The sequence below is a fragment of the Scomber japonicus genome, chromosome 20 (assembly GCF_027409825.1).
Source record: "Scomber japonicus isolate fScoJap1 chromosome 20, fScoJap1.pri, whole genome shotgun sequence".
NCBI classification, from domain to species: domain Eukaryota; kingdom Metazoa; phylum Chordata; class Actinopteri; order Scombriformes; family Scombridae; genus Scomber; species Scomber japonicus.
Genome location: NC_070597.1, coordinates 8,717,004 through 8,731,321, shown reverse-complemented (window position 1 = coordinate 8,731,321; position 14,318 = coordinate 8,717,004). Strand labels below are relative to the sequence as shown.

The 14,318-nt window shown below is 39.9% G+C and overlaps 1 protein-coding gene across 1 annotated transcript; it reads left to right on the top strand.

Annotated features, from left to right (window-relative positions):
* The first annotated feature begins 2,136 nt into the window (after positions 1-2,136).
* On the top strand, positions 2,137-12,848 carry pmp22b (peripheral myelin protein 22b). The gene is made up of 5 exons (XM_053341170.1): positions 2,137-2,265; positions 5,466-5,553; positions 5,942-6,035; positions 9,299-9,439; positions 10,444-12,848. Exons 2-5 carry the CDS (start codon positions 5,476-5,478, stop codon positions 10,602-10,604), a joined length of 474 nt encoding a protein of 157 aa, XP_053197145.1. The 5' UTR covers positions 2,137-2,265; positions 5,466-5,475; the 3' UTR covers positions 10,605-12,848.
* The last annotated feature ends 1,470 nt before the right edge of the window (positions 12,849-14,318 follow it).

The window sequence follows — 14,318 nt, the reverse complement described above, 5'->3', positions numbered from 1 at the left end:
GTGTATGTGTGTACAAGGTCAAAATGAATGTTACATGAACCATGGAAAATATCCAATTATAATGTTGCTGTCATGTAAATGGCAGTGGAATGTACAAATGTAGTTTATCTATATTGCCAGGGACATGGATTGACAACACAAATAATATAAATATATGTGAATGACATGGGAGATAATGTTACATAAATAACAAATTAGTGGAGACTTTTTATGGGTAAAAATTGATTGTAAAATATCCAAATTACCTAAAAATGTTGTCATGTTATGGCTTTTACTAGCATACCTAGTTTGAATCCCTCTAGCTCTATGATAGGGACCATTTTTCATTTCATTTCTTTCATCATCCTCATTTTCATCGACTCAAACTGCCTGAATGCTCAATTTGGACTGAATGCTAAACATTCATGGGAACCAGCTCTTCCTGTGGTTTTTGGATCAGTGCCAAAACTCAGAGTTTTCTCCAGAGGCTGTTTGACCGCGTTGTCGCTGGGCTGTAAAGTTTGTCTAAAACTGTTTGCAAGAATGAAATAAGAAAAGAAAGTAAGTAAGTATCCGTTGAGTAATCAGCCTAGTAACTGTTACAAGATAGAGAGAGGAAGCTGGAGACAGACAGATAAGCCGCATAATATTCTGCGTGGTTTTCCATCCCAACTGCCAACCACACATACAGTGGCTTTATAGTTGTGTGTGACTGTCTGCTGATCCTTGCTCACATGAGAAATCTTTACCTCCCTACACTTTTATTCAATCAACATTATCTTCCCCCAGCATTCTGCGCATAACTGTCTCCAACCAGGGAGCTACAGTACGATAAGCCAGAAAAGCCCAACTGCCAACCAAAGTTCAGAGGTCAACCACGACGACTGGTACACGCAGTACCAGAGAAGAGATGGGAGTCTTTAGGGTCATTTATGTGATTGAGAGGAATTCTGGAACAATCCATAGCGATCATCTGCGAGTTTTATTCTTTTCTAGATAAAGGCTCCAACCAGAGGGAGTGGGTGGATAACAGAAAGACACAGAGGTCAAGATACAGCACTGCAGTTTTTCCTGCTGAATCACAGTGGGATGATGATGACTGTGAGCAATGCAACTGTAGTCTGACTTAAAGCAACATTCATCAAATATTTTTTATTTTTTATTTATATATCGGGTACCAAGGGAACGAGCACAGTGCAGGGATTAAATCACTTTAATCAATGTGCAGCTTTTCCTCTTCACTTTCATGCTTATACTCCACCTCTTCCCTTGTTAACAGATCCAATGACACAGAATAATGTGAATGATCATGACTATTTCAATGTGAATGTTGGATGACTAAGCCTTTTATATTCTACAAAGCAATGTTTGAATGCTAGGGTTCTCTTGAGAGCTTTTCCATATGCACACATCCATAATGAGTTTTAAGAGTTAGAATTACATTGTTAATTTATTAGCATAGATTTAAAATGTATTTGATAATATACTGTATCAATGACATACTGCAGCTATCTTGATTTGGTTTGGAAATTAAATATTTCACCTTGTCACTGTTATCTTGTTAATCTGAGCTTTCAGTTGAATTTTCCCCTAAGACTATGCTATCTGTACTCATATTGCAGGCAATCTGTTGTGTATTTAGTGTATTTTAGGAGGACAGGCCTCCCTGTACAACCCTCTTTGTTTTGTCTACTGTGATTAAAATGTGATGACAAGACAAGGGTTGTGAGTAGCTTAAAACGTATCTGCACACAAACAAACAGACTGTATTTACCTCTGATCTCTCTTTAAGCCCGTCTGTCTCCGTGTCTACTCACATTGTCTGTGCAGCTTTTACTCATTACGACTCATGTACAATTTGCACGCTTAATATTGCAAGTATTTGCTGTTGCTATTATTGTAGTTATCATGTGCACTCATCTTGTAGGCTACTTACAAACTATTGCGTTTGTGCATGCAATACTTGGACTAGCCAGGTCTGTAAACAGTTAGGTAGACCAATGTGAGTTGAGAAAGGGGCAGTCCGACTCTAAGAGGGCTGCAGTAGGAGGAGAGCTATTAAACAACTGTAACACAGTGGACCGACAGACAACAACCCTTCACATGCTGATGAGGGGACATAAGGACTGACCCCACCTTAGATTGACAGCTGCCACAACCTGACATAGAGGGCAGAAAGGTCCATTCCCTAGTGGTCGATCTGTGACGCAGATAGGCCTTCCCCCTGACCTGTAAGGAGCATCAGCTGGATCCGCTGTCTCTAAGTCAAGCTGAAAAATAACTGCTGTAAGTATAAACCACTTATTCAACACAGTTTACAGCTAATGGAAAGTGATTCAAGCCAAGATCAGTGACATTGCAAATAATGCAATCAAGTAAAAGGAGGCAGCTTGTCACATTGTTTTAAAATCAACAGAAATTGCATCAAGGACATTTTACCGGGAGTACTGTTTTTCAATCTCTAAAAAGCTTCAGTATTTTATAGATTTTAGAAATGATTTTAATGGAAAAAAAGGAACACCACTCATGATAGCCACATCTATTTTAACACTCTCTTCTGTCTTGGTATGTGGATGGAGTTACTGTAACTCAATCACGTCTACTCTCCAGCTTCATGCCCCCCGGCCGAAGGCACTCTCACTGTCTGCCGCGCAAACTTGGAGATAAGTCATGCAGTCTTAACGACGGAGGTGAAACGTTAGACACTGTTCCAGATGTAACATTATTCAGTATCTCGGTCTGAATGTTTGTTATGTGGCTCTCCCCAGAAAGCTTGGCTTCAACCCCGGCTTCACAAACGCAGTAAACTTAACACTCCCATGTCTACCCAGCCCACTGATTGTCAGTCTTTTACAAACATTGACATATAAGGGATGGGAATGGGGAGCTCCTACGCAGGAACTGCAAAGTTTTAACAAGACTTCCCCTCTACATGTTACTGTAAACCTTTACTGTTGACCAGTTCACAGTTCACACAATAAGAGTTAAAGCCTGGTTGCTCATTCTGTCAACTCTCTCTCTGATGATTTAGTAAACAACAGAGTTCCACAAGGTTAAGTACACAACAGATAATCATATCAGACAAAGAGGCACTTCAATACAGAATGACAAGAATGTCGGATACTTTGATAAGTGAGCAGCCACCAACCTCTCACTCAGAGCTGCACTTCATGTCTGTGATCTGGTCTTGTAGCTGTCCCTTTCGTGCATGTGTGGACATGAGCACAGCAGAAAGGCCTCCGTTTTCATGCCAGTGTGTGAGAAACTCACGGCTAGGCATCCAGGAAGTGTGAGCTAAGTGATGAGGAATAGAGAGTGGATGTTGACAGGGGTTATCTGAGGTCGGACGGCTTCTAAGCTCCTCCACCAGCCCACTGATGAGGAGCGAAGTGTGTGTCTCATACTGTGCTGTCCTTCAAGGAAAGCCAGTATTTTTTGTACAGCTGGAGACAGACATTTTCTAGAAGTGAAGGAATATAGGTTTGATAACTTGCAGGCATATTTCAAGTCACAGTTTTATCAGCAAACTACAAACATCACATTTGGAAGTTATGCTTTTATCATGCATGTCTAAAAGAGAGAAATGAGTAATGTCAACCAGGGTTAGGGTTAGGGTCAATTCATACTTTAAATGATTGACAATTTTGACCACCTTAAGACTCCCTGAATGTATTTCCTGGACTTCTACTCATTGCAACGGCCATATTTATATGACTGCAACTTCACTACACTACTTTTACATGCACATTAAAAACAGAGGCTGTAGTCCCTGTTTAGGGTGGAACACTATCTCTCTTCCCTAGAAATGAGTCATGTCAAACAGAGGAGAGCCCCAGATGCTATCACTTACTGGTGGTACGCTGGGCATACCCATCCACACTCTCACACAAACAGTGAGTCACGAGGCTCACTACATGGTTAGTAGGGGGGAAAGACCCATACTACACTGCATTACAACAATGTTTGTGTTTTTTATTGCCAAGGCAACGGAAAGAAGAGTTTACAGAGAAATATCCCATTAGGCAGAAAGCCAAAATACCTTACTGTACAGTACTACAGACACAAAAACGTAATTAATCAAAAGCCTTATTCCTGCTTGGCTAAGAATTAAAAAAAAAATGAAATTAGGAGTCAAGTCGAACATGTTATCAAGCTGAGTGTTATGTCAAAATGTTCTGATTTAATGATAACTAGTAACATATTAAAATATATATTATCTAAAAATGCGTAGTGGATATGACTTCTACTATGCTTAAATTATAGGTAAACAGAGCAAGTAACACCAAAAAATAGAATTCCAAAGCGCAGTGCTGTGTAATTTGTACAAATTGTAATAAAAGCTGGAAACCGAGAGGAGAAGAAGAAAAGAAAATCCTCGAAAGCAGATAGCTGCGCTCCGTTACCACAAGAGCAAAAACAATGATCAGTCAGGTCACTACACATACACTGGTAACTAAGGCAACCCATGCGCTATTACGCATGGCGCGTCTATATTGGGAACCTTGGCTGTTTACCAGAGGGTCACTCCATGACGCAGCGACGCACGTAGGGCGTTGTTCTTCCATAATGAGACACTTTATAACAGAACGTCAGCCTGGCATCAATCTAGTCTGAGAGCGACTTTGAGAACTGAGGGACTATCGCTGTTGGACTCTTTTGGGAAAACTTGATTATACTCCTTGCAAGCCTGAACCGCTCTTTTTTGTGGAAATAAAAAGCTCTCTGCTCGAAGTAAGTGGACTTTGATTTCCTCTGAACTTTCATACATTCAGCTACGCTCACAGTCTGTCTTGAAGGATTAATGAAGGAAACGCGCTTTTAGTTGGGAGTCACACCGCTCCGTTGCGCGCACGAGCTGTCATTACAGAAAGCTTGTCATTAAACTTATTTGACAATCAAAACTTTAAAGATTTTGTTTTCGATAAATATACTGACACTGTGGAATTTTACTTGACTTCTCTATTTTATGTGATTCTTACATCGCTTTTAAAATATCCTCTAGAGATGAAGTCATTGCTGATATTTTCATTTTTTACATGACACATACCGACAATCCGACGATATAAAACCAGTTCAAACGAACAGAAATGTGAGACGAGCTCTCGCAAAAAACAGACAGAATTATAAATGAGGCGATTTTCAAGATCAGCTGCAAAGTTTAATCTGGTCTTCAATATTGCTGCTAAATTCTACTCCGCCACATGCATTATATTATTAATGACTAAATGGGATGTTATTATTGATTACTATAGATAATTGACATGCTGAGTAAACATGGACCCTGACTTCTGACAGACAGATCCAGATTAAATTTCTCAAAATCTGACCGTGTCAAACCTGCTGCACCGACACACCCATGTCCCACCAATCTGACATCCACAAACACACACACGCACGCACGCACGCACACGCACACACGCACACACACACACACACACACACAGACACACTGACAGAGAATGTCTTCTCTTCTTATTATTGTCCAGACCTGTAAAGATGCTGCTCCTACTACTGGGAATCATCCTCCTGCACGTAGCTGCTCTGGTTCTCCTGTTTGTGTCAACAATCGTCAGTGTGAGTAAAACTGTTGTGTTTTCCTTTTTCTTTTCTTTTTTTTCTTTTTTTTAAAAAAATAATCCTTCCAATACATTTTTGAGCATAACATGTAGAGACACAATTATATTCATCACGAGCTAAGTCACCAATTCTCAAAGGAACTGAAGATTATTATTAATAAAAATAAATATATACATAATTAAAATTCACTATTGAGGCTTACATAAAGAAAGATTCCTCCAGGTAGAAATATTTCACCACTTCTGTTTTTTTAAATATATATAATTAGACACTTATTTATGATTAGTAAACATGCAACATGATTTCCTTATGAAATATGCCAAATAAACTTTTTCTGATCAAGTTGGTGCTTATTACTAATCAAGTTTGATGTTGTTGACAACAGGTATGGGCCTCAAGTGAAACTGGCTCCTCAGACCTCTGGATAAACTGCTCTACTGCCAATGGAGGATACCACTGTGACCCAGCATCCACTGGAGGTCAGACACCTGCTTAACTTTGTACTATTTGCCAAGGTTAACTACCTACTTAGTGGTATTTGCAGAACAATAGCAAATACTGGACATGTTAATCATTGCTCTGCTGTGAAGCTGTAATGCATTTCTGGATTTTTTCACATATTAGTCAATCTTTAGGTTTCCTTTAGGGTTAGGGTTATTCTCAACTAAAAAGACTAACAGCATTGAAACACTGTCTTAAACTATCTGCATTGATATCCATGGAGGACTCAAACTTTGGAAAATGACTTGCTGAAATCCATCATTTATCATGCTGATGTGGGTGTGTCACAGCTCCTCTGGGATTCTGGTGCCATCTAGGGCAGAGAATGTGGCAGTGCTGTTTTGAAGTGCTAGCTGATAGGCTGCCACTGTATAAATAGTCGTGGTGTGATGTCCATATTCAGGTCTCGTGTTCGAAGTCCATAGTAACAGGGGATAGGGAGTTGTGGACCAGGGTGGGGCCGCTTAGAGTATTTAAAGTTTTAGATCTATGTGCGCGTGTGTGTGTGTGTATGTGTGTAAGTGTGAGTGAGTGAATGTTTGAAAGCAGGGAGACCTTGGACTACCTCACGCGGAACATAGCATGCTGATGATGGGTCACGCCCAGTGTCAGATCATAGTGTCCAGTGTTAGTTTGCAGGGATCATTTGGACAATTTAAGGCAGCAGCTGCAGATTTATTTAGACAGAGTCAGCCACCCTTACATGTTTAAATCAGAAGTACACTGATCATTGATTATTGATGATAGATCATTTTACTTTTGAAGACAACTTAATCAAATCTCCATTGCCTTAAAATGAATGATTTAGCAACAAGTTCACGTGAGATCATTGTTAACTAGCTGTATGTTTTTCTACTAAATGTGCCATCACAGTGGTGCAGGAGCTGCTCGGTGATGTCATTTCTCTAGAATGAAGTGCTCAGCCAGCGTGTGTTTTGTCAGGGCAGCAGTGCCTGCATACTCTGCCAGGTAGTTGGATGGCGCAGCCAGTTTGTTTGACTTGCTTTCATTAGCACACTGACGCACAGTGTTTATTTAAGACGGTGCGTGTGCCCAGGTCTGTGCTTTGGCTTAGGGGGATGGAGGATAGTGGTCAGTTCTCACGTGGGGGCCAAGCCTGCGTTCAAAAGGGCTTTCTTAAACTTTGCTGAGCAATCAAGTCCCTTCTTTCTTGTGGTTTGAGAAGGTGAAGTGATCATAATTGTGGTTATTTTTAGGGCAGATCTGAAACTCATGAGTTTCCCCTTGTCGTTGCCTTGGATACAAAAAATATTGGCTGGTGTTTGGCTTTGATGACGCCAGGGTGAGAGATATTCATGTCACAGTTATCACATGCTGAGCTTGAGTTCAACATCATGTCCTTACAGCCAGGAAAATTACTTCATAGAATTTACTTGCTCTAATTTTAGCTATTGAGGCAGAATGTCTTCTGGTCTTGCCCCCCTTACACATGGGCCTACAGTACATAAACATAGCAGGGTAAACAGTCGGCCAGTTTTATTTTTATTGTGCACTACTTGTCGGCAGAATGGGTTGTTGGATCTCAAAATAGAAGGCAGAAACAGACGTCAACAGTTATCTTCCTGTTTGGAATTACAGTGAAAATATTTGAGGTTTCTGCATTGTAATACTACAATGATAAACCCCGCCGTCAAAGCTATTGGATGTGAGTCATACTTGCATTTCAGTGATATTCTGAGCCCTGAATATCACTGCGCCTCTTGAAAGGAAATGCCTTATGTCAATGTTTTCCAACTGGTGGTCAGTGAAGGAAGGAAAGAGGAAAGTGTGTCTGTTTATCAGAAAGCACTGATATACTGTCTGTATATAGTATCACCTATAAATAGGTGAACACTGTTCATAGTACAGAGATGGAACATTTTGCCCATTTCTCACAATGGTATCACATAGTATTATATAACATCTGAAAACAGTATCATCATTGTGGAATCTAATTGTTGCTCCGGTGTGGTATTCTGCTGGCTGCATTTTATGGAGGGAGATTTACAGCAAATAGGCTGAGCGTGTCATGTTTCCTCCCATGTCTCATCCCTGAACCAATGTTCATCAGGACATACTGCACCACTGTTATGGTGGGTAACCTGACTACAGCGTGGTAACCCAACACCAGTCAATATACAGTTTCCCTTTAAATCTATAACAATGATGTATGTTAGTGTCTCTCCAGGAAAAGTGCACAATTCTGTGTAAATGGCACTGATTGAAAAATATTACATAAGTGAAAAGGAAATTAAGCTTTCAGCCTGTAGTGTTAAAATGTGGTTTGTAAAAATCATAACATCACAACAAAGCAAGCTGTGTTGTTACTGAACCTCTTTGCTTGCGAGTATGAGCTGTAAGCAATAAATTATGCATCTTGTTCTCCATGTTGTAAGTTGCCCCCCATTAAAACACAACATGTCTTTGATTTACATAATGCAAGAGAATCAATAAACCACAGACGCCTGAGATCATTAGAGGAAACACATCTTGTCATAGTTGAGCAGTGGCATGCATACAAGTGGAGACATAAAATCCACTTTTTATAGAGTCAGAAGAATATTTACTGATGCTAGGTTAGGCCATGAGGTTGGAGGTTGACAAACTGAGGTTGCACTTCAAGCATCTTGTCACATGGCAGCACATGTTTTAAAAAATCTGGCTTTTTTTGCAAGGAGAGCACTAAGACATAATAGTAGTAGTTAAAAACAAGCAAAGAAAAATAGATTTACTGATGAAGAGAGGGAAAGAGTGACTACTAATATAGCAGGAAGGCAGCATGGATAGCCCTCAGACAAGAAATAGACCCTGCTTGGATATCCTGGGATTCCTGGCATGGTGGCACACATGAAACATAGACACACAAACAGTCAAAAACACAAGCACACACCAAGATAGATAGATAGATAGCACAGATAGATGTCGATACAGGTGTCTAATGGGTTAATGGCCTCCTGCAGCCTGGCCTTAGAGGACTAGCTCTGAAGATCAATACAGTACATTTAGTTATAGGTCCTGCTGTGAGGGGCACACAGAGCTTTTAGGAACAGGATACCTAGGTCTCATTGTTATGGATCCATTCCCAGAACAAATTCCCAGAAGCAAACATGGCTGAGGCTATAGCTTGGTACCTTTGTTTTCCTTGTCATTCCTATTACCATCAATGTTATATATGTATTATTTTCTGGCTAATGATGGTCACTTATTGAGAACAATCTCCTTCTCCCTTCTCTTCTTGCAGAGTGGATTCAGGCGGTCCAGGCACTCATGATCCTGTCCATCATCTTCAGCTGCTTGTCCCTCTTTCTCTTCTTCTGCCAGCTCTTCACTTTGCAGAAGGGTGGACGCTTCTTCCTCACTGGAACCTTCCAGATCCTTGCCAGTGAGTACACCCCCCTTGATACTCCCTCACAAATCCATTGGCATACAACACAACTGATACTCAACTGCAGAACTGAGATCAAATAGACATTGCACTGGTATATTTTTGGCTAGTATCAACACAAGATCTAAAATGGGTTTTTTACTGGATCCAGTTGTCACTCTATCAGGCTATCTGTAGTTTTTCTAGAATTGACTATCACTTATTTCATTACAAATTCTTTATAAAACTATAAAACAGATTAAGGAAGCAACATTTTAATTTTGAGGACAGTTCATTACTTACAAAATTGTTGTTGATCCATTTTCTGTTGATTAACTAAATTAATAGTATTTTCAGCACTTCTACGATGTGCTTAATTAATACAGCAATCCTTGATTAGTCTGAAAATACACAACTTGAACAAATCCATCTACACAGACAAACCAATGGTGGATGCTCACTCTGCATCTTCTGTAGGCAGAGAATTAAATTATGAGCATCTGTGCCAGTAACTAATGGTTTAATGCTCCACTTGTCCATTGTACTTCATGCCCTTTGGCCAGAGAGAGGCTCCACTGCCAGTCCATTGTGTCTCCTCTTGGCAGCCCTTTCCAACATCCCAGGTTTGCTCTCTATGGTGTGCCAGCACATTGCCTGGCACCCAGGTGCCCACTCAGCCAAACAGGAATGACACTGGGCATGCTGCCAACTGCACAAGTTGAAATGTCAGGAAGGCTGGTGGTGCGGGGGTCTGACAAACAGATCACGCCATGTCGGACCAAGGAGGTGGGCAGAGCAGGAAAGGCTCGCAAAGGCTGGATTGGGGTTCAGTAAACATGAAACACTATGATGTAATACAGGGGGTTGCCTTCTGCGAAACACTGACCTGCTCGCCGCCCCCTCTCTGCTAGACAGGGTTCATTTCAGGACACAAGACAGAGAGCACAATACTGCAGAGAAACATGATCTTGTGGTTGAACAATTGCCAACATTATTCACCATTCATTTTCCCCTTCCTGCAGGTTTGTTTGTGATGAGCGGAGCCATCATCTATACGGTGATGAGTCCGGCCTGGGTGATGGAGACATACTCCTTTGGCTACTCCTACATCCTGGCGTGGGTGGCCTTCCCTTTGGCGCTGATCAGCGGACTCATCTATGTCATCTTGAGAAAGCGAGAATGAGCCATCACTCCATCCCAGTGTTCCCTGTAACCCCCTGCCCAACTGCAAGTGTCATCAGTCCCCCTCTGAAGTATAAGTTTGGATGCCTGAGTACAAATGGCCCATTAAGCCACCAGGCCTATAAACCCAGATCACAGTGAGGGATGTTTGTGTGCAGGGGGGTATTACCAAAAATCAACAACCAAACCAACACAGAATCAACCAATACTGTCTCAGTTCAAAGATGTATATAGTATCTATGGTTTAAAACCTATTTATAACACTTTTTACATATATGTACATAGTTTTTTGTGTTGCTCTGTCAACGGATACTCGTATGAGCTTTGTTTTAGCTGATTAAGTGCCTCAGTGTTTGTTTGTAATGATGAAATAATTAGAAGCTATTTTGTTGTGTTTTCTTTTGTTTTTTTGCCAAAGAATTAGTAAAATGAAAAAAAGTATCTTGAAGTATATTAACCAAAATGCATGTATAATGATAGAACGGTTAGAAAGATTTTTTTTTTTGTTGATGGGCTTGCTTTTCAAAAAGAGTGGTAACATCCATGGATGTAGCATAGCCATCAAATATAGATTTGGTCCTTTTCTATTTGTGAATTTGCAAGTTTGAGTGTTTTTATTTTCAGTATTTTTCTATTTCTTATTTTCAACAAAAGATGGTGCTATGTATTTATCATTCCTCTTACTGATAGCCAACATTTACAACAATTACTTTGTTATTATTTAGAGTCAAACAGCTTGCCATTAAATAAAGTGAGAATCAGACAGAGGTACACTTATACACATGGTACCTGACTGCTTCTTTAGGGAACACAGCCTATTTCACACTGCAGTGTCTGATTTTTTTCCTCATCAGCTACTGTATAAAATGAATAATTAAGTTTGGGGTGGTGCATTGATGAAATCAAAAGTCATTTGGAATGTCAGTATTATTTTGCATTATTTTGTTAAGAGTTCAATCACAGTTAAATTACTTGATTACTTACTACATGAGCTTTATTTTAGATATTTTTTCCCTCATTCTAATGTTGGCATTCACTTTTGTGTGTATGACTGTTAAAGTCTCAAATAAGCCAATTTGCCTATTGAGTAGAATACCATATAAATTAACACTGTGGGGCATTATAGCCTAAGAAAAAAAGTTTAACACTACTAGAAACAAATGCCAACAAGTGAGTTGAAGCCATATAAGAAAATACGAGAGGATAAGGGAAAAAACATTTAGTATTAACTCAATATGTGAGAGATGACAGAGAGGTTTGCAGTGATGATACAAATGTCTGTTTCACATACTTGAAGTTTGACATGCTGCAGTCTCTGCCCACTGACGTCTAGATGTTTTTCTCCTCTACTGTATAAAACACTGTTTATATGTTGTGCATAACATTTGTCAATCACAATCTAGCCTCAAACAGTCACTTACTCAATAAAACTACTCTCACATAATACATATTGTGTATTCCACTGTTACAAGGGATTCGATTAATGCTAACACTTGATGCATGCAGAGTTTGAACTGACTGTTAAGCTGCCTGTCTGCAAAACGTGAAACACACATCTCTGGGCTATGAAAACATCATGTGAAAAAAGATATGAAAAACAGAATCTGAACCATTTCTAGTGATAAATCTGTAACTAAGAGATGGATCATAAATATGAGTGCAACACAACTGAGATGCAGCATGCAACATGTAAATTCCTATGTACAGTCTAGCAGAGCAAGTCTACCTTACTGTATGTGTTCATACATGCTGCCTTGTGCATTGTGGTTGCAAATGCTGTTATGTGACTTGTGTTACACACACTGGGGCAAAGGCATGACGGTTGGCACCCTGTGCCAGACATTCAAAACATGCAGCTAGTGTTTCAGCGTCAACAGTGTCACTCACAGCATCAGAAATCAGAGGACACGGACGTGTTTTGAACACTGTAAGCAAACGTCTGTCCTCCACTTGACATTTCCAGTGAGATCCTGTATCCTGCCAAAACAGAGCTATGTTGTGTTGGATTAGAGTATTTAATTCAGCACTTACTGTAGCCTATACTAGCTATTCTGTTGTGGTTTTAGCACGATGCTCATGGGTTCAGTTAGAAGAAATTGCCTCTAATGACAACTGCCCTCTTTACTGTTTTGTGTTAAGCTACAGAGTAGTCTATGCCATGTTTACACCTAAACTTCCAAATGCTCTTGATATTACCAAAGCTACTTTGAGTTTAATCATTAAAGGATGTTTCTTACCACCACGATGGAGCGTTTTGTGTCTTTCAATAACATTACACTGCATCACTGCAGTCCATTTTTAGAGAAGCAAAATCTGCCTGTTTCAATGAATGTCAACACACCACCTGTGCCAGTACTTTACAGATTATATGGTTTGGGATAATATCTATTCCTTTTCAAAACAATAGTTAGTCCATAATGAACACTTGATGATAGGCATCCACATCTCGAGCAGGGAAAGAGTATTCTTAGAAGGAGGAATCTTCTTACGGGCCTGAGAGGTCATAGTCTCCCACTGCCTCCCCCTCTGACATACTAGTACTGGGTGAAATAGGGACGCTGCATGCCAGTGTGTGTGTGTGTGTGTCTGTGTGTGTGTGTGTGTGTGTGTGTGTGTGTGTGTGTGTGTGTGTGTGTGTGTGTGTGTTATGTAGATGAAGATTTGCATATATTTTCAAATCTGCAGCTCTGTGTAGGTATATATTTTTTCTGATGTCACCTTACTCAATGTTGCTGGGTAGACATGTATACTTGCATCTCATAAAACATTTATACACTTTCAGGTTTGCTAGGCGCACTTTGTAATGGCCTGTGTAATACCCCCATCTGGTGGCTGCAGGTAGTAACAGCAACAAAATACACATATCACACTCTATTAGCAAACACTGCCTCTGTGTGGTACAAAATGAGCAATACAGTTTAATCCACTGCCTGCCATGGTATCCTGAGGAGAGTGAGATGACTCAATGTCTCCCTTGGGTTTAGTGGATTTTTTTTTCTTATTTAAAGTGTGTTAAACCTCATTAACTCCACATATGACCATTAGGCCTGGTCTAGTACTCAGCTGAGGGTGGATATCCTCTTCCATCAGTATGCACACATGCGATAGAAAGAGGTGATTTCTCCTAGTTGTCTACTCTCTATTATCTGTCAGTCAGTCTAATGTATGCTCCTCCTCCAGAGCCATAATGAAGGCTTTTATGGCACAACACATCATTAGAGGTATAGGCAGAAGACAAATGACTCTTCTACATTTGACAGATTATGTGATAAAGTCAGACAAATCATGATAAAAATCTCTGTTGCTAATAAAATATTCATGAAAGGGGAAGATAATTAGGTATCCAGCGTGTCAAACTGTTTTTTACATTCATAGCTCATTTGTTTTCAACTTTTTCTATTAACTATGTGAGCATAAATTTAGCAATGTTCCGCTTCATTTACAGTCAATAAAAAAACATTCAGATTTAGAAGATGAGATGAGGTGGAGGTGGCAAATCTTACCATGGGAACAAAATCTAACATCTGTGTTCAATTAAGAGAAGAGCTAGTGACTTAAAAGGTATATAATATCTGATTCTTAGACATTTCAAACCACTCATTGACCCCTTGTGACCTGTATGAAGCATCTTCACGTGTCATTTTTGGACACTAATATATTCAGTATCTGCCTTTAATTTGTTGCCATCTGTATCCATAATAGAAAAAAAAGCCAA